Source organism: Hipposideros armiger, unplaced genomic scaffold (genome assembly GCF_001890085.2).
Source record: "Hipposideros armiger isolate ML-2016 unplaced genomic scaffold, ASM189008v1 scaffold_16, whole genome shotgun sequence".
NCBI classification, from domain to species: Eukaryota; Metazoa; Chordata; class Mammalia; order Chiroptera; family Hipposideridae; genus Hipposideros; species Hipposideros armiger.
Window position 1 is genome coordinate 940,730 of NW_017731366.1, and position 21,190 is coordinate 961,919.

At 39.9% G+C, this 21,190-nt stretch overlaps 2 protein-coding genes across 3 annotated transcripts in view; one reads left to right on the forward strand and one right to left on the reverse strand.

Moving 5' to 3' along the window:
• The window catches only part of ARL14 (ARF like GTPase 14), a 94,664-nt gene extending 76,246 nt beyond the window's left edge, over positions 1-18,418 (reverse strand). The window contains exon 1 of the mRNA XM_019626931.1: positions 17,876-18,418. The gene's annotated coding sequence lies outside the window, so the exon portion shown is untranslated. The remainder of the gene's footprint in view (positions 1-17,875) is intronic.
• A 94-nt stretch (positions 18,419-18,512) lies between these two features.
• The window catches only part of KPNA4 (karyopherin subunit alpha 4), a 58,805-nt gene continuing 56,127 nt past the window's right edge, over positions 18,513-21,190 (forward strand). Inside the window, exon 1 of one of the 2 annotated variants that reach the window (XM_019626832.1) lies at positions 18,513-18,887. In XM_019626832.1, coding sequence (XP_019482377.1) covers positions 18,819-18,887 — 69 coding nt within the window. In that variant the 5' untranslated portion in view covers positions 18,513-18,818. Of the gene's footprint in view, positions 18,888-19,344; positions 19,392-21,190 lie in introns of those variants that run through there. The other variant, XM_019626848.1, reaches the window with a different exon arrangement.

Genomic DNA, 21,190 nt, shown 5'->3' on the forward strand with positions numbered 1-21,190 from the left:
ATATATATATATATATATATATATATATATATATATATATATATATATACACACACACACACACATACTCCACGGGACATGGAGTATACTGTGGGAGTGGATTAAAGGGAATTGTAATAGATATGTATGATATGGGGGGAGTGGAGTGGCAGATTGGGGGAGGGGGCTTGTCACTTTGAGGGGTAAACAGTGTAACTATTGCCCTGTGTTATATAGCTGAAACTAATTTTAAAAATGTTTATTTCAAAATAAAAAAATAAATTACTGAAAAAAAAATCTGTAAAAAAAAAAAAAAGAGGTAGGGTTTTGGGAGATGATTAGATCAGTATTCTTATAAAAGAGGCTCCAGAGAGATCCCTAGCTCTTCAACCATGTGAGGAGAACACAGCAAGAAGGCCCCTCTATAAACCAGAGAGGGCCCTCACCAGACACTGAATCTGTTGGCAACTTGATCTTGGACTTCCCAGCCTCCAGAACTGTGAACAATACATTTTTGTTGTTTGTAAGCGACTCAGTCTGTGGTATATATTTTGTTATAGCAATCCAGACTTTTGAGGATTGGATTGGAGAAATGGCAAGTGTGGATATGGAGTGGCCAGTGAGAACATTTTCACAGTTGTCCCAAGAGATACAATAGCAGCTTGGATGGTGGGCAGTGACAGTGGAGATGGAAAGAAGTGGACAAATTCAACAAATATTTTGAAGGTAGAAAGGTCACCTATTGGACCTGAAGTACCCTTCACAGGAAGATGGAATTTTCAAGCATGACAACTAGGTTTCTGGCATGAGCAATTGGGTGGACAGAGTTACCATTTAATGATAAAGGGAACAACTAGATGGGAATAAATTTGGGGAGAAGTTCAAGAGGCTTCATTTAAAAGATGTGAGATGCTCCTTCTCTTGCTATGGTGACGATGATGATGATGATGATGTGTAGTGATTAGGTAACAATTGAAGCACTTGAATTTTGCTTTTCAATATAAAGTTGCCTTAAGAGTTAGGAGGTAGAAGCAGACTGCAATGTTAAAGAGCAACATTTGGACTTTTTCAACAATTTATTTCTGAATAGGAATGTTAATGATACTATCTTAGTTTAGCAATATGCCCCTTAATCAACTCTAGCATGTGAGTACTAGGCAAACCAAGCATCCCCCGTTGACTAATCTTAACTACTAATCTTAGCTACCAGAAAGTAAAACCTTTGGAACTAGGACCAAACAACTTTTTCAGAGTTGATAGAACACACATTAAAATCATGAATGATCAAACATTTCTCTTCTGAATATAACAAAAGTGCATTTCTGAGCTCTTGTCCAATTACGGGGGGTTAGCAGGCAACTGTTTATCTAAGTAAGAATAAAGTTTATTCTGACATTATTATGTTTCACCACCAAGGTGGTGTCCAGATTGTGAATGTATCTTTTGCATTAACACTTCATGAAAGTGATTTTGCGGGCCGGCCGAGTGGCGCGATGGTTAAGAACTGGCTTGGGACGCCAGAGGGTCCCGGTTCGGATCCCACATATGAGGGCCAGTGACACTGCCCTCCACAGCTAAGATGCTGAACAACAGCTCAACCTGGAGCTAGGCTGCTATGAGTCGCCGGCGATGGCGTAGGCTGCGGCCCCTGTGGCAGTGGGTTGCCATGGGCTACCACATGTAGCCAGCAGCCAGCGTGAGCGGCCAGCAGCCGCAGTGACCGGCTGTCCAGAAGCCAGCGACTGATCTGCCTCGCCTAGGAAGAGCGTAATAATGGTGCCAACTTGGGCCAGTGAAGCAATGTCCTCCACAACTAGACTGAAGAACAAAACGACAGCAACTTGTCTGTTCCCCTTCCCCCAATTCCCCAGCACCGTTCCCATCTTCCCAATTCCCCCCCGCCCCCCCTCCCCCAAAAAGTGATTTTGCTCAGGTGTGTTTTGCTTTGTTTCCATGTTGGCTGACCTCCCAAGTCAAACATTGTTAGGCTGCTAGAAATGGCACTGTGTCTTATCCAACTTTGACCATAGTGGATGGTCAATGAATGTTTGTTGTATAAAAAAATGAATGTTTATTGTGTGGATTGTAAAATGCTGTTAAGATCAATAATGGCTATTTTAAAATGCAGGATCATGGTAGGTGAATTCATTAGAGACAAGTGTTAAGATAAATGCATTGGAAGAAAGTAAGTCAGATCATACTAATGAAATATTGGGCTCTGAGCTATGAAAATACAAGCAAAAAATCTAGAATATAAATAGCTTGTTTACAAAAAGTATTTATTCTACATTGTCTTTAGAATAGTAGCTTAAGGCAATGAAGTGGAAAGGGAGAATATATTCACCATGATTTTAGAAATGAGTATTCAGATACCAAAGAAAAGCAAGTATTGACCATGAAAATACAAGGAATTTCTTACGTGGAAAAAAAAATCAAATAGCAGTGAATAATGTAAAGATAAACACTTGCTATTAGGTTTATAAAAATAGAAAATGTATTTATTTATCTTGAAAATATCTATCTTTGGAAATTCCTATTCTACCAAAGGTAACAATTACTTTAAATAGTTATTCAAATTCTGTGACAAATCAAAATGAAATTGTTTCAAATCTCTGATGAATGTTTCACTTATTGCCATTTGTTTCCATAGTTTGGTTTCTCTAACATTGTTAAATTGTAACCTGAGTGGTACTATTCAGTGACCCACAACAGGGCATTCTAATTTTTATTGTGCAATCATTTATAAATGTCCACTTCACATGTAAGCCACACCAATGATGACTCAGGAAACCAAAGCTGTGTTGCTCTTTCCAACAGTGTTGAGGCTTATAGCCCAATATGTTGTTGTTTTTTTAAGTCTTTAAAGACAAAGATTGAGTTGCAAAAGGATTAATTCACTACCTGCTCATCAACCTCAGCTTTAGAAACTATTGTTGTCTTTTTCAGAGGGAAACTTAAAGATTGTGGAACAGATCTGGGAGATTTTGTTTTTACTGGATAACCTCCTACTGTTTGATTTTCTTAGGTATTTTTATCACGTGCATGTATTATCTTACAATAACTACAAACCACAATTTTAAAAACAAAGAAAGTTAGCTACATTTTTTTAAAAAACTAAGTGGTTTTTTGGTATCTACCTTAAAGATAGTGCTTTCCCCAAAGTTCCTTGGAACTTACTGATATTCTTACTATAAAATTCTCTATTATATTATGTAAAAACAAAGCTAAATCTCTACATAGTCAATAGGAACAAGTTAATTCTCTGTATGGTCAGAGTGATGATACCACAAATAAGCTGGACTCTTCAAAATTCAAATATCTGTTTTTTGGGGTTTTTTTTAGCTGAGCCTTCCTGCCACCTGTTGGCAGCTCAGTGGCAGCTCAGCTCGGGCCGGGACTCGAACCACTATTGCTCAGAGCTCAAACTCTTGAGCGAGCTCTTAACCAACTGAGCCACTCGGCTGGCCCTCAAATATCTTTTTAATCAAATATTTTCATCCCCCCCAACAACTTTTTCTTAAAAACTGTTTAGAAGAAATAAAATGGGCTGAGTTGAATTGAGTTCAACCATCTCTTATTTCTTCACCTTCAAGTTCCAATGAATGTGCCATGTGCAGTGAAAATGCAGTCTGGACAAGTCATGAAACAATTCAGTAAGTGGGTAAGAGAGGGCTGGCTGGATAAGGCCTTGAAGTTAAGGTGCCATGAAACAAAGCAGGCAGAATTCACCTGGGGTCCAGGGTCCAAATGCACCCTGGAAATGAGCCCCAGATAATTGGCTAATGTCATCTGTGCTCATCTGTGGCTCAGTTGTATTAGTAAATTAACTTATTAATGAACCCTGGGCAAAGAGATCTGGGTCACTTCCATTTCCATTCTTGCTGAGGTAGGCCCATTTAGGACTCCAAAGTCCAGATCCGAAATTGTTTTGGAGAAATCCAAATCAGAACCTAGGACTTCCATGTTCATCAAAATCTGGTTTTAAAAAATGTTCTTTTCCTTTAGCTCTATGTTGGTTCATAGAAATGGAACCAGTTCTGGAGAGCTTAAAAACAACTTGCTGACATAGCCATCCTTTTTCCTTCAAGACTCTACAACATTTATTTAACTTGATGTTTTTGTGCAAAAAAAATGTTAGGGGTAGGAAAATTCTCCAGGATGATGTATGCTAGAATACACAACCTCTGTATACATCATCCAAATATGTCTTCAGTTAGTTTTAATAATTTCATATTTGTGGTTTTAAAACAGGGCAGCATGGGCTTGTGCTGTGTTCTATAGTTTAGAAAGTGATTTGAATATATCTAGTCTGCACCTACCCACCTCCAGCGTATACACACACACACACACACACACACACACACACACACACACACACACACCCCAGGGTCTATGTCATTATACATCAGATTTTATTCTATTCCATTATAGTGCCTTCTCAGCATAAAACAACTCTTCTACCAACTGAACAGATTTTATCAAGCTTATTTTCTTGAGTTGTATTAGGAAAACAATAGTCATATTCAATACACATTTTAAAGTGACACATGCTCTCCCACCCTGAGAATCATTGTTCTAAGTTTGCCATTCAATTCCGCTAACAGCATTCTTTTCTTAAACATATTCCTCACACCTTTTTGATGGCAAAATTCTAATTTATAAGACTGCAATGCGACATTCCAAAAGATTGCTCTAATAAATTTTGGGTGAATTTCTATGAAAGTATAATGTCTCCATAATATACTGTGACACTTGCTGCCACTTATTAAACTCACTTTTATCATTGTGGCTTCTAAAAAAAGTTTTACTTAACTTTTCACAAAATCACATTTAATGTAGTTAGGCACCACTGTTTTTGGATTGAAACTGTAGGGCCTGACGTTTAAATTGTTATTCTCTACTAAGGCACTCACAAAGTGGTAAAATAAAAATTTCACATTTTATTTAAAATAATCATTTTACTAAAATCATTCAACAACATGTATTATTTAAAAATGTTAAAGCTATTTTTTAAAGTAAAGAAAATCAGCATCTTTATGGATAAACCTGTAGGCAGCTGCCACAGCAGGCCTGTTGTGTGGTACTCAGCCTATGAACCCTGGAGTCAGGCTCTAGACTGGGAACCTAAGTTCTGCTACTTCATTTACCAATTCTTTCTTGAGTGCTGTCCCTTCCTTTTGGAATTCTAATTTATTTTGCTCTTTCATTTCTCATATAATTTTCTTAATGTTTTTTACCTCATTTTGAAATGATAGAATGCTTCACATCTGCTTTTTCAGTGCATCTCTCTGGTAAGCTTTTCTTGTTATTGTACTCCTTATTCTTTTTCCCTATAATAACTTGCATGGAATCGGACCTTGATATTTTTCTGTTGCTCATTTTTATGCGGATTTAGTTTTCTTGAACTTTAAGAAGGAAGCTTGGTTCAGGTAGCTTTTATAACTTCCTTTGTTAAAAATATGGCGGCTTGCTGTCAGAGGTTTTCTGATAGTTATCCTCCTCCTGTCTGCTTTTTTCTCCTTCACTGCCTCTGTCCTGCTGAATTTTGATTGTGCTCCCAGCCATTTCTCCGCAGCGAGGCCCCAGCCTCAAAGTGAAACTGATGGGTTCATTTTGAGAGTTCATGGAATTAAGCCACTCTGGCCCCAGTAGGCCTTCCCTTGAGACCCTCAGTTTCCTAGCCACCTAAGCTGTGTCACTTTCAACAAATTGCTCTGCCTCTCTGTGCCTCATTTCCCCACTTATAAAATTTTAAAAATGTAATAGGATAATGAGTTTTCATTCAAGGTGGTTAAAATGTTTGACACTCAGTGATCACTTTTTGAATGTTTGTTTAATAAGTAAAATATCCAACTGCACTTTTTTTTTTTTTTTTTATGAACTCATCTTTAAATTGTAGAAGCTCTCAGGTCAACTTATCACAACTGCCCCAAATCTTCAGTGTCTCAGAAAGTGTAAGTGTTAACTATAGCTAAAGCTTTAATTTATCCCATCAACACACCTCACTCTATTTTGGTTAATAGAAGATTCAAGAGAAAGGAAAGCTGTTCATTTGTCATCCTAAGAACACAAATGCCCTTGTCTCCGGTGCTGAGTTACTTCTCATCACATCTGTTTCATTTTTTTCCCTCCCTAGGCTAACAGCTTAGAGGTAACTTTATTTGTATATAATCAAGTAGGACTTCTTAACACCTGGTACCATTAGCAAAGGTGGCAAAAATTCCTTTTAGAAAAGCCCTGGAAAATCTTTTAAATACAGAGCATTTTTAAAGGTTTTTGAGATGTTCATTTTTTTTATAGCTTGTGATTTACTACTGCAAATGCCGATTATCATAAGAGTATGCCGCATCTTTAACCCGTTGAATCATATTTTTTTCCTTTTTAAGTAACTTTGCTTTAAAACATAGGAATATAAAACAAGATAGCCAACCAGATTTTTGGAATTCAGATTGCCAAAAGTATTTTTCTACATCAACCTAGGATTTATCTAGAAATATATGCCAGAAAAGAAAAAAAAAGTATATATTGGTGGAACTCATTACAATGAAATGTAATGTGTGAACTTGGTTTGTTTGAATCCTGAACCAGAAAATTTTTTCTTCTTTTTCTATAAAGGAAGTAATTAAGAAGATTGATGAAATTTAAATAATGTCTACAGATAACAATTTTGTATTAATTTTCCTGATTTAGTAACTACACTGTGTTTATATAAGAGAACTTAAACATCTAGGGTAAGGAGGCAACATGCCTGCAACCTACTTTCAAAGAAAGAGTCCAGAGAAAGGGAGGATGTGAAAGCAAATGTGGTAAAATGGTAACATTTGGGACTGTGGGTGAAGGTACATGGGAATTCTTTGTACTATTCTCTTACAACTGTAGTGGGAGTCTGAAATTGTTTCAAAATAAAAATGGTTTTTAAAAGTTGGGGATTAAGAACATAAAGATAGTAAGATTAATGTCCCTGAGGGTCTCTGGGCACTTATAGCATTGCTGAATGCTACACGTGGAAACCTTAAATAAAAAACCTTATTTTAAAAGAAAAGTCGGGGGCTTAAAGTGCCTCAAATGTTTGCCTAAGAAAGCTGATACAAAACCACTCCCTAGAAAGTACTCACTTTGGGCCGGCCGAGTAGCGCGTTGGTTAAGAGCTGGCTTGGGACGCCAGAGGGCCCCGGTTCGGATCCCACATATGAGGGCCAGTGACACTGCCCTCTACAGCTAAGATGCTGAACAACAGCTCAACCTGGAGCTGGGCTGCCGTGAGTCGCCGGCGACGGCGTAGCCTGCAGCCCCTGCTGCAGTGGGTTACCATGGGCTACTGTGTTTAGCCAGCAGCCAGTGTCAGCGGTCAGCAGCCGCTGTGAGTGGCCGTCCAGAAGCCGGTGACTGATCTGCTTCACCCGGGAAGAGTGCAATGATGGTGCCAACTTGGGCCAGTGAAGCAACGTCCTCCACAACTAGACTGAAGAACAAAACGACAGCAACTTGTCTGTTCCCCTTCCCCAATTCCCCAGCGCTGTTCCCATCCCCCAACTCCCCAATAAAAATCTTAAAAAAAGAAAATACTCACTTTGATAGTTACACTGATGTTTGATTCAAGTTGGCTTTCCATATTAGCAGAATCAATGATATCCTAGAGAGCTAATAACTCAGGCTAAGGCCATTAGAAAGAGCAGGCACCAACTGGCAAAGATGAAGTTGAATTATTATGCTCAGTGAGCATGTGGGGCAATAATGGTGCTTGTCATCTGTTGGTGAGACTTAGGTTGGTATACTCTAGTATAACCTTTTTGAGGAGCAAATCAAGTAGGATGTATCACATTTTAAATGTTCATACACTTTGACTCAGCAATTCTACTTCTAAATTTAACCTAAGGAAATAGTGGGGCAAGTGAACAAAGATGTTTATTCAAGGACATTTACTCTGTCCCAGCAAAGAATGGGAGATATATGTCCATCAGTAGATTATATAACTTATGGTTTATCCATACAAGAGAATTTTCTTCGGCCACCAAAAAGTATGAGATAAATGACAAAAAGCAGTATCCGTAATATATTAAACGAATAATCGGGTTACAGACTAGTATGTATAGTATGATCCTATGTATGAGTATATTTACATTACTTATTTACATTTAAAATAGGAAAATTACACAGGTGATTTTTTAAAGATTGAAGCAACATATGCCAAAAAAGAAAAATTTTCCGTAGGTAGTCAGATGAATACGTGAGGTCTGACAATTAAGTTCGCGAACTTGTTGCAACAATAATATATATATACATAACAAATATGTATACTTTTAAATATGTATAATAAGAAAAAATAACCTTTTTTAATATCAGAGGGACTATTCATTATAAATTTGTACCAAATGAACAGTTAATCAAGTTTACTATTTGGAAATGCTGAAAAGGCTGTGTGAAGAAGTTAGATGACCTGAACTTTTCGCCAACAGTTCATGGCTCTTGCACCACAACAATTCAGTAGCTCACACAGCACTGTCTGTGAGGAAGTTTTTAGCCAGTAAACAAATAACTGTATTGGAACACCCTCTCTACTCACCTGATGTGGCCCCCAATGACTTCTTTCTTTACCTGAAGATAAAGGAAATATCAAAAAAAAGACATTTTGATGACATTCAGGACATCAAAGGTAATACAACAACAGCTCTGATGGCCATTCCAGAAAAAGTTCCAAAATTGCTTTGAAGGATGGACCAGGCGCTGGCGTCGGTGCATAGCTTCCCAAGGGGAGTACTTCAAAGGTGACTGTAGTGATATTCAGCAATGAGGTATGGAGCATTTTTTCTAGGAGGAGTTTGCAAACTTAATTGTCCATACACTGCATTACCCATGGCAGACTACATAATTTGCAAGGCCCAGTACAAAATGAAAATATGAAGCCCCCCTAAAAATTAAGTATTTGAAGATGATGACAGCAGCGTATGAAGTCAAGTGTGGGGCCCTTCTAAGTATAGGGCCCTGTGCCACTACAATATATAGATTGCATGTGCATGAAGCTGGGCCTATGTACTACACTATACACTGAGATATGTGCTACACTATCCCGTACATTACACAACCAAGTAAATGCTAGGATAGACACTACACTAAGTGGGAGGATATGGATAGGTGGGTGGAAATATACATGTTGTCTATCCCCCATGCCGCCGCCGCCCTCACATACAACTCTTTGTTATTTTTGGTACTATAATAAGTGAAATACCTCGTGATAAGTGCAACCCAAAGTGTGTTTAAAGTATTCCTAAAAGGAGTGAGCACATTAAGAATGCTAAGATTACAGATGTGCCAGTGTAACCTTTGGATTGCTTCACATGCCACAAGAGTACATCCAAGAGGACTGACAGATGCAATGAGGAGGCAGACATGCACAGCTCTCAACAGAGATGTCTGGGGCAAATTTTAATTACTTTTAAAGAGGTTTCATGATAATGACTATTGGAACAGATAAATGACGGGTAATTTTTTCCCTCCTTTTATGTGGCAAGTAGAAGTATAAGAAGCAAATAAGAATAAAAATTATAAACAGAAATTTCCTATCTCTAGAAATTCAATAGCTCTTCTTGGCCACCTAGGTATCAATAAATATTTTTCTACTGCTCTTACATGGTTCTATGATATCCTTGAATATCCAAATATTACCAGTCATTAGTGGACTGGATCTGTCTACAAGTTAAATGTTTCCTTGGATGCTTCTATTTATAAGTAGAACTAAAAACCTGGGAAGTCTAATTTGGGATCTGCATGGTAGCTTATGTTCTGCCATGTAGAACATCAAGGTTTGATTAGGCAGATCTTAGGGTTGTAGCCAAAAGGCAAGAGAACAAGACATTCTAATATCGAATGGGCTCTAAGTAAGATAGTCTAACACTTATCAGGCTCTGATTCTTATTAGTTATGAGGACAGTAACTTTTAAGAGGGCCTAATGAGGGTTGGGATAAGCACAAAGGTGAAAGGACCAGGGTTTCCATCCTTCAAATGAGTAAGGAAGAGATGACAAATACATTAAAAGATTTGTTGTTAAAGATTCTTTTGAAGTTCATCATAAGGTAATCAGTGGTGACTAAGTCTAAATGACACACCAGGAGACCTTTGACTTCATAGGCATCTGGAAAATCTGTTAAAACTATTTGAGAAGTTCTCCAAGAGACTTCAGGGTTTTGTATAACATAGTGACAGAGCTATAAATAGAAAGCTGATAAATCCTACGAGGTGTTGTGTATTTCAAGACTACTCTCTGTGCCTTAAAAGCATTCAATCTTGTACTTTTTTAAAATTCATTTTTCAAAATTATATGTGTATACGTGGTACCATATGTCACATATAATCTATTCTCAGTAATATGGAAAAACAACTAATAAATACATCAGAGTCTTACTTATATGTGATTATCCAAGGAAGTCATCTGTCTTAGGTATCAGTTCTGTCTTCATTAAAGTTATTAAAATCACTCATATACATGAGATTTAATTTTCACCAGTCTGACTAGCACTACTATTCTCAAATTTCAAATCCAGGTGTAAAGTATAACTTAAGGGAGGAATCTATCATTTCCACAAGTGCAAAAAAAAAAAACTCTATTTAATGCATTTGCCCTTTGTTACTCCATAGATACTTAATTTCTTCTACCTTAAATATTACAAAGACTTTTTCTTTTAAAAGATGTTATGTGCACACTGATGTTTGACATGAAGAACTTTCTAATGATATCCTCTGAAGACTGAACAGGCTATGATTCAAGAAATACTGAGTTCCTCAGTAATAAATGTGTTATACTTGATGAGAATTGTTGAAGTGCAAATTCAAGCACAAAATAGGTGATGAAACAAGGTAACATTTGTGCTCTTTTCCAACTCTGAGACATCAAGAACATGAAACACTTCTTACAGGTCTTGAATGGAGCAGAGGATGGTAGCAAGGAGAATGGAGAGGAGGCACATGAGAGCGACACCATGAAGATAGCCTATTTACTCAATACAACATGCCACTGATTGAACATGGAGCACAGCAGAACAGGATGAAGAATTAAAAACACAAAGTTTTCAGCTCAAGAAATGAGGTAGAGTAGCACCATTGATAAAATGTGAAAGAATTAGGAGTTAACACGTTTTTCTTTTTTTCGTTGTTTTGCTTGTGAAGGAATTCCCCCTGAACAGGGTCACTAAAAATGGAGAAGTTAACTCTGCATTTCTGTTTTGTGTGTTGGTATCAGAAACGGTTCCTGGAGATCAGTCCAGAGGTAGCAGGAGATCCCACTCCTGGTTGCACCTATGAAGGCACGGCCCGGAGGAAGAGGCTGGTAGAGAGAAACCAGAGTGCCTGACAAATGGGATGGAATTCAGGAGCAAAGAGAAAAGTTAATGGAGCTCTGTTCTGCCTCTTTGGGAATTTCCTCAAGAACTGGGACAGGCCTGAGCCTTCGAGGAGCTAGGCAAGGCAGTGGCAGAGGATGTGAGATTTAAGCTAACAACACAGAACTCAGACTTCATAGAACGGAGCCAGTCTTTTAGAAGAATGTCATCAGGAAAATGGTACTTGGAAAAACTAGAGGCAGAAAGGGACCCAGGAAAATATTGCAAATATAAATCTATTCAAAAAGTAAAATGTAATTGGATATTATTGACCTGCACATTCTGTCCTTGAAACATATATGATTTGATACATTTTTTTGAGTAAGAGTTACATACCATTATTTTACATTTACAGTACTTTGAAATTTTCCATGACACATCACCATCTATCACTGTGATGCTTAATTATCTTTATTTTAACTCTGTCCTTACCTTAGGTTGAAACCATCTCCTAAGAGATGTTAGATTAGATCTAGTAGTTCTTAACATTTCAGGAACCAGTACCATCAGCATCAAGTGAGCACTTGTTAGAAATTCAAATCTTCAGATGATATCCCAGGCTTACTAAATCAGAAATTTGGGGGATGGAGTCGACCAATTTGGGTAGTTGAGTCTTTGCAGGCGGCTGAGAACTACTGCCTCAGGCACTGCAGAACTGCACCTCTTTAGAGCCTGTTTAGGAAAACACTCTTCTGTTTTCTGTCTATTCACACACAGCACTACTCTCACTTCTGATCCCCAAATGTACAGTATAGTTTTTTCCCACACCAAACAATTCTGCAACCACCAACTAGTCCTACAATTTATCTCAGTTTTGATACTATAGGAGACAGTGTCAGATCCACAGGTTAAGGGGTCCTTACCCCACTTCAGACATCAATCACAAGTGCAGCTTGTCACCCGTGCTTTTGACCCACCAACTGCAAATTGAAGGTTCATATAACCCTTTCCTTGCATTCAATTAATTTGCTCGAGCAGCTCACAGAACTTGGAAAAATAGTTTACTCACTGGATTACTGGTTTATTATAAAAGGATATAACTCAGACAGAGCCAGATAGAAGAGATGCATAGGGCAAGGTGTGGGGACAGGGGACACTGAAGTTCCATGCCCAGTCAGCACCTCCATGTGTCCACTAAATGTAAGCTCTCCAAACCTGTCCTTTTTGGGTTTTTATAGAGGCTTCATTATGGAGGCATGATTGATTAAATCGTTGGCCATTGATTCAACCTCCAGTCCCTCTCCCTTCCCCAGATGTCCAGGTGAGGGTAGGGCTGAAAGTTCTAACCCTGTAATTACATAGTTACTTCCCCTGGCAACCAGCCCCCCTATCCTTAGGGACTTGCTAAAAGTCATCACATTAACATAAACTCAGATGTGGTTGAAAGGGGTTTATTATGAATAACAAAGGACACCCAATTTCATTCTGGAACTATTTCAGAAGGTAAATAAGAAAGATGCCCCTATAACTCAGGAAATTACAAAGGCTTTAGGTGTTATGTGCCAGGAACCATGGAGGAAGACCAAATATATATATTTCTTTATATAAATCGCAACATCACTGAGGTCCAGCAGAGATCTGTGTTAAAGGCCAGGGAGGCAGCATCTGTGTTTTGTCTGTTAAGGCTGCTATAAAAAATGCCATTAAAAACAAAACAAAATGTAGACCGGGTAAATTACAAACAACAGAAATGTATTTCTCACAGTTCTACAGGCTGGGAAGTCTAAGATCAAGGCAATAGCTGATTCAGTGCCTGGTAAGAACCTACTTCCTCATAGACTGCCATTTTCTCACTGCAACCTCACTTGGAAAAAGGATGGGGGAATCTATCTAGGGCCTCTTTTATAAGGGAAATAATCTCATTCATGAGTTAATCACCTCCCAAAGGCCCCACCTCCAAACACCATCACACTGGGTATGAGCTTTCAACATATGAATTTGGCGGGGAGGGGGAGAACGGGACATTCAGCCCTTAGCAATGGTCAAATAGAAATGGTGGAGGGTTTGCAGCTAGTCAGACCTAGAATCAAACTGGGGCTCCAGCACTTGTTAGTTGTGTAGGGTCTTGAGAAAAGTTGCTTTGCCTCTCTGAACCTCAGGTTCCTCACATAGAAAATGGAAATAATAATACCTACCTTGAAAGGTTGCTATGAAAACTGAAATTTATGTGCCTACATGGTCATCAGGAGTACTGGCTCTGGTGTCAGGCCCAGTTCAGACATCAGCTCTTCTATTTACTGTGTGATTTTGGGCAAATTACTAAACCTCTCTGTGCTTCAAATTTCTCATCTGTGAAGTGAGGAATAATATAATTGTTGTGAGGATTCAATGAATTAATATATATCAGTTGCTCAGAAGATTGCCTGTCACATAATTGCTCACTAATTATTATCTGTTTATAATAGTAGGTAAAGTATGAACTGGCAGAATGTCTGATCTATGGAATTCTAAGAGTAAGGAACAATGTAATCTTTGTAACTTCATCACCTAACACAATTCCTGGTTATCTGCTACATAATAGTAGAAATACAAATAATAACAAAGACAATGGATGTGCCCCTCCTGACCAAAGTTGTAACTCCAAATATTTTTCTCATAGTAATATTTCCACATATTGTGACTAAGTTCATCTAAGTACCTTATAGATTAAATAAGCCTTTGTGGGCTAACCTGAAACATCTAGTCACTAGTTATGACCAAGTTCTTGTGCACATATTTCAAAGAACCAACCTGTAAACAAACTTTTGACATACTTCCCATTTGTAAGTCACTACACTTGGTTGATGATATTCACACAGAATTTATTTGAGGAGGGATAGTGATCTTTCTAGGCTCACTGATTTCAAGTTTCCAAATAGTGTTCTACTTAACAGTCTCAAAGTTCCCACTACTCCCTCATCCCCCAAGTTCCTCAAATTGTTAGACCAAGGAAACTTTTTTTTTTTTTTTAAGGAACCTTATTAACATCTAGTTCTGGGGAACTCTCTGTTTGAGAAACATTGCTCCAAGTCATATGATCAGTCTCCTTGACTATTTGGCTTCTTAAGTTGCTCATTCTGTGGTATTTATATTTTTAAAATTAAAAACAAATAGTACATATTCTTTCATTTTCCAATAGTTTAGGCCCAAATAAAAAGCAAGTGAAAAAAGCTTTAGAAAATCTATGCATGTTTGCCTGGTGGTAATACAAATAGATATCAACCAATAGTTAATGATTTATACACATGAATTATAAGTTTTTCCCCGATTAATTAGTTAAAAGTAAGCTTTAAAAAATTAAGTTAAAGAAAAACTGTGTGGCTCATTTCTCTCAAACAAATTAATATTAACAGCTAGGCTTTTAAATCATCATCTCTTGCCATTCCTCAAGTTGTAAGTTAGAAAAGTTTTTGCAATAAAGAGAAATAAGTGAAATCCCCCAATACCTGATCAACTATAATTTCCTAAGAAAATTAAGGTTTACTGTAGTACTAACGGTCAAATGTTTTTCTCTAAAAAAAGAACCAGTCTAACTATAAAAAACACAAATTACATTTTAATTAAGATTTAGCAAGATGTAAAATTGCTTCTTGTTTCAGCAAATAAACCTAGAGTTTTGCTCAAGAAATCACATATAATTCCCCAAACAGTAATAGAAACTATAAGATCCATAGTTTAGATAAAAAAGGATTTCATAATCTTCAACTTAATGTATGAGAATACTCCAAACTGCTTAAATGAAATAATTACCAATTATACTTCTTTTTGAAATTACATTTGATCAACTAAAACCCTGTGTAAAGCTTCACAAATCCTCTCACAAATCTCTCCTGCATTACAAAGTTTCTTTATTCAGAAAGTGACGCTAAGAGAATTTCATGGCACATTGAAAGCAATTATCTCCATAATACTTTAGACTTTTCCTATACTGAAGTAATAACAAGTCAGGATATGAAGTTACCTGACATTGAATATCTTCTTTGAAAACAGGTCTCATATATAAGCATACCTCCTTTTATTGTGCTTCACTGTATGTTGCTTCATAGGTGCTGCATTTTTTACAAATTGAAGGCAAGACACTCCACCAGCAAAAAAGATTACGACTTTCTTTATTGAATATTGGCTTCATTACAGTAGTCTGGAACCAAATCCACAATATCTCCAAGGAATGCCTGTATAGGTTTTATAGTGTTTGGTTATAACTATATTTCAACACAAAAAAGATTTGTGAAATAGTCTACGTTAAAATAGACTATTGATGGTATTGATGGCTGCATTTTACTACTTTCTTAGTTCAGCAAGTTAAATTTCTTAAATCTCCTAACTACAGCTAGAGCTACCATATATTGCCAATTAGGTTACCAATCCACATTTAGAGCTATTACCAACTGCCAGAAGAACTTCGTTAGCCCTCTGATAAATTATGTATCTCCTATCTGGGAACAACTGGGAGCACAGATACTAAACATGGAAACTGGATGGCAATGGACAGTGATCATTTCAAATGAAAAATTTAGGCCAGCAGACTACCTAAGCATTATAATTAAGGAAATTGTTCATTTTAGCAGTATGTCATGACTACTTTTAAACATGTAGGGGGGCTTTTCCTGAAACCCATGTCTGATCTACTCCCTGAAATGGAGTACTCTGGAATGAGCATGATACCAAATTAAGAATTTTTAGAAGGAACCTAGTGTAAATTAGAAGCAATAACTCAATCCACATTTTTAATCAAGAAGTGTTAGCTTGTTTTTAAACGTATGGAACATGCACTCAAAGTAGCTTGGAGGGCAGGCCGAGTGGCACGATGGTTAAGAACTGGCTTGGGACGCCAGAGGGCCCCGGTTCGGATCCCACATATGAAGGCCAGTGACACTGCCCTTCGCAGCTAAGATGCTGAACAACAGCTCAACCTGGAGCTGGGCTGCTGTGAGTCGCAGGTGATGGCGTAGGCTGCAGCCCCTGCTGCAGTGGGTTGCCATGGGCTACTGTGTGTAGCCAGCAGCCAGCGTGAGCAGCCAGCAGCCACCATGAGCGGCTGTCCAGAAGCCGGCGACTGATGTGCCTCTCCCAGGAAGAGTGCAATGATGGTGCCAACTTGGGCCAGTGAAGCAACGTCCTCCACAACTAGACTGAAGAACAAAACGACAGCAACTTGACTGTTCCCCTTCTCCCAATTCCCCAGCACTGTTCCCATCCCCCAATTCCCCAATTTAAAAAAAAAAGAAAAAGTAGCTTGGATTCAGGTCTTGCATTTGACAAATAGTCACTGAGAGCAAATAATGTGCCAGGTACTACTAGGCGCTGGGTATATAGAGAACGAAACATATACCGTACGGTCCTTCAGAGAGCTTATTGTCTAGAGAGGAAGGAAGACCTTAGACAGACATTAAACAAATAAAAACAACACTGGGATTACAAGTTGTGGTTATTTTGTTTGTATTGCATCTTTCTCAGTGGGTAACTGTGATCACACCTTCTTTTAGGAGTATTCTGCAGAGAACCTCCAGTTGTTTAATCATCAGAGACAATCAGTTGTAGCTGGGAGACATGAAGACATACAATGGTAGGCAGACAACTTCATAACCTTTATCATGAGAGCTATCATGGAACTTATTCCAAAAAGTACAAAATATTCATCTATACATGCATGTAAGAGAAGAAAACTTCCAATTATAGGGTGGGAATTCACCAGTAACTTGTTTTCTTGAATTCTGCTCATGACAAAAATCCATGTTGGTGGAAAACACAAACATATTCCAGATTTTCAACTGAATTTTCTTATTCTAAACACATTTGGAAAAATCAGTGCTCCCGTGTGCTATGTTACATCAATTAAATAATTCTTTGGGTTATAAAGATTTATAATGAATTTCATCATTTAAATTTAAAATGAACACTGAATTTACACTTGTTAATCTTCAACATGAAATATTTCCAGGTACAGCTTCTGTTTGCCTAGGCAGTTCAAAGTATACAAAATATTGAGGACTTTAAAGATGTTATTCCCATTTTAAACGTCTTATCTTTGCATATTGTTCTACTCAAAAAATATACCAGTAAGGAAGTGAGAGGGAAGGGGACGAGGAGTAAAAGTTTCCAAAGTAGTTTGAATTAGGGACTTCTTCCCCTACCTCACCAAATTTAAACACATCCAAAGCTTCTATACACACACACAAACACACACACACAACCTTCCGATCTCAGTTGCTGCTAACAACTTCCTATTTTCCTGCACATTTGAGGTGCTATTAAATATATTTTAAATTTTTATTTCTCCCTTTTCTGAAATACCTGGATACGTTTTGTAGCTTGTCTTATTTCTGCTTCTGGCAATAATATTCCTGGTAAAGATGTTTATCCTTGGAATTCACTTCCTTTCTCAACAGAGTTAAAGACTGCAATACATGACTGTGTCAGGTGCCACAGTCCCCGCCTTACAGAATTTAGTATTTTGCGGCCAAGTAGCTTCTTTAACTTTCTAGGACGAAACACTTAGGAGGTGGTATCTTCACAGGATCATCACCGCTTCCCAAGTTCCTACCTGTTGCGGGGACTTGGTCAGAAGGGTTGAATCAGATTTGTCTAATGTGTCCTTTTCCTTTTCCACCCACGGTTTCCTCGTGCTCTCTGCTGAGCCTCCCGAACGCAAGTCACCCCAGCCAGGGGACTCCCCGCCAAGGAACGGAGCTAGGTGGGGCTAGGTGGGGACAAGGGGATATCCCGACCCGGGATGGAACCGAGGGGCAGCTCCCACTTCTTTAGCAAAGACAGCGGAGCGCCCAAGTAATGCTCTGGCTGAGAGGGCGCACTTGAGAAGCAAAGAACGTAGTTCAAGCTTCCATCCTGGACCCCAAATGTCTGGAGTGGCCCCTACAACTAGAGTAAACGAAGTCGTTCCCTGCCTTCTCCTTCCCCTTCCCACCTCTCCTCAAACCTAATTCTTTTTCGCTTCCTCCCCCTAGCTCCGGAGGCACGTGGCCCCTCCCTATCCTGTTCTGTCCCCGCCGCACTCCAGCGCTCCCAGCCTTCCGGGTCTCTAACCCCTTTTTCCCAGCGCCGCTCGCTTTCCCTTTTCTTTCGCTCTTCCGCCCCCGCTCTCCATCGCTCTCTCTGATTGGCCGAGCCTGGTTGGCCAATCGGCGAGCTGGGCTGGCGGCGATGGGTGTGGCTATGGCGCCGGGGCTCTCAGACCGAGGCTGCCTCCCCCTCTTAGCCGGCAGCACATTCCGCCGCTGTTGCCGCCGCCCGGCCCCGCGGTTGTCTTTGCTGGAGCTGCGGTCGCGTTCGGGTTAGGGCGGGGGGTGGGACAGGCGGGGAGAGGAGGAGAAGGCCGCGGCAGAGGCAGGTGAGAGGAGGAAGGAAGCGGCGGCGCGGCGAGCATAGCAGCTCAGGCGGCGGCCCGGTTCCTGGGAGTGTCGGTGCGGCGTGGTGGTTGGGGCGGATCCCGCGGGGCCCGGGCGGGGGAAGGAGTCACCGGCCCGGCCATGGCGGACAACGAGAAACTGGACAACCAACGGCTCAAGAATTTCAAGAACAAAGGCCGCGACTTGGAGGTAAACTCGCGGGCGCCTGAGGGCTGGGGGCCATGGACCTCGGGCGGATCTCCGCCGGGACTTCGAGTGTGGGGAGTAGGGGCGGGAGCCGCCGCCGGGCCGCGGGGGAATGGCGCTGGGGGCCGGCCCGTCCGTGACGCCTTCGCTAATGCTCCGGGAAGTTTGTGTCGGGCCTGATCCGCCTCCGCCGGGGAGCGAGGTTCCGGAGTACGGCCAGCGCGGCCTAGGCCTGCTCTGCGGAGCCGGTCCGGCGCGGGTGCGAGGGGCCGGGCCGCGCGGCGGAGGCCGGGCGCGGCGAGTGCGGAGGAAGCGTGCGTCTGCCGCGCTGCCCGGCCCCGCTGCGGCCCCCACCCCGGCAGCGGCGGAGGTTCCGGCTCTCGCTCCGGCACCGGCGTCTGGCGCCGCGGGGAAGGAGTGCGGTGGGAGGTGGGGAGGGGCGAACGTGTGGCGACTGAGTGGGGCTCGGAACTTCCTCAGCGAGGCTGAAGGCATCTCTACTTAAAGGTATTTTTTCTGGTCTTCCCGACTCCCGCTTTACCCTGCCTCCCCCCGATATCCAAACTACAGGAGTCAACTTCGTTGAAAAAACACCCCCGGCGTGAGAGGCCATCCTCGCGATGCTAACAGTGCCTTCCTGCGGCCTGTGTTTTACTGTGGATATAGCTGATTCAAGATGTGGCTCGCGGTGTGCCCTCTTCCAGGCAAAGGGTGCCCCTTATTTCAGCTTGTTCACAAATTTCTTTACCCCCTTCTGAGAGACCACCAGCTGCATTCTTACATATAAAGTCCAAAGGGTTATACAAAGTTGTCATCCTCTAGTCTACGGTATCCTTTCCCTCCACCTGCTGGTGGTGGTAATGGGGGATGGGGTGGGCTAGGAAATGGCACCATCGCGTTTTGTTTTAAAAGGGTGGAAAAAAAACCTTCATTACCGTATAGACAGCTAGCTGCTCCGGAGGTGCTTAGGCTACATAAGGTGTGTGGGTAAACACACACACACACATACCCCACAGATTTTTGATAGAAGACGTCTTCCCTTCAGGTTTAAGAGTCTAGGTAAATGTTTTAAATCCACTTTGCATCTGAAACAAGAGTTTAGCTTTTAAGAGAAAATGGTCAAGTGTTTTTTATGTATCCTTCTGTAGTTTTTTTTATAACTGAGATCTTCAAATTTCCATCACCTGTTTCTGAACTTTGAGCATTTGCTTGACTGAGATAGTAACTATTTTTTGGGCAGCCCACAAAGCCATTTAATCTCTAAGGTAGTTTGTGCTGTCTTAGTGGGTCGTAGTTTGAGAGACTATTAAGTGGCTGGAACTGGGTTGTTAATTCTCTGACTGTTTTAAAGTTAACATGAGACATTATCCTGTGATCCCCCTTTTTTTAATTAAAAAAATTTAACATCTTTGTTGAATTCAACAAAGATGAGTTATGCCTTGGAAATCACCATTTAAATGTACAATTTATGATTTTCTGTAAGTTGACCTAGTTGTGTAATGATGTGACAAACTTTTTTACTAATATGAATATTTAAAATGAGAAAAAAAATCACAAATGACAAAACTTAAAAGTATATATGTGTGTGTGTGTGTGTGTGTGTGTGTGTGTGTGTGTGTGTGTGTGTGTATATACCACAAAGTTACAAAATCCAGAAAAGTAGCAACTAGGTGCTTGACAAGTCCTTCCAATCCTTTCCCTCCTTCATTTCTAGCTGCATTTTTTCTATAGATTTATTAAGACGTAATTTTCATACCATATAATTCACCCATTTAAAGTGGTTTTTGACATTTTCACACAGTTGTGCAGCCACCAGTACAATCAATCTTAGAACATTTTCATCATCCTGAAAAGAAACCCAAACTTATTAGCAGTCACTCTCCATTTCCCAATCACTCTGTTTAGATTTGCCCATTCTGGACATTTTATATAATTCGAGTTATACAATGTGACCTTTTGTACCTGGCTTCTTTTAGGTAGCATCATGTTTTTAAGGTTCACACATGTAAGAAGATTGGATCAGGCCTCCATTTTTATGGCTGAATAATATTCCACTGTATGGCTGTACCACATTTTGTTTATCCATTCATCAGTTGATAAACATTTGCATTGTTTACCCTTTTTAGTTATTATGCAAATGCTGCTAGGGAAATTGATATACACATTTTTACATGTACCTATGTTTTCATTTCTCTTTGGTTGTGTACTTAGAAATGGAATTACTGGATCACATGGTAACTTTATGTGTAACCTTTTGTGAGATTGCCAAACTTTTCTAAAGCAATCCTTATTTTTTAAATTGATGT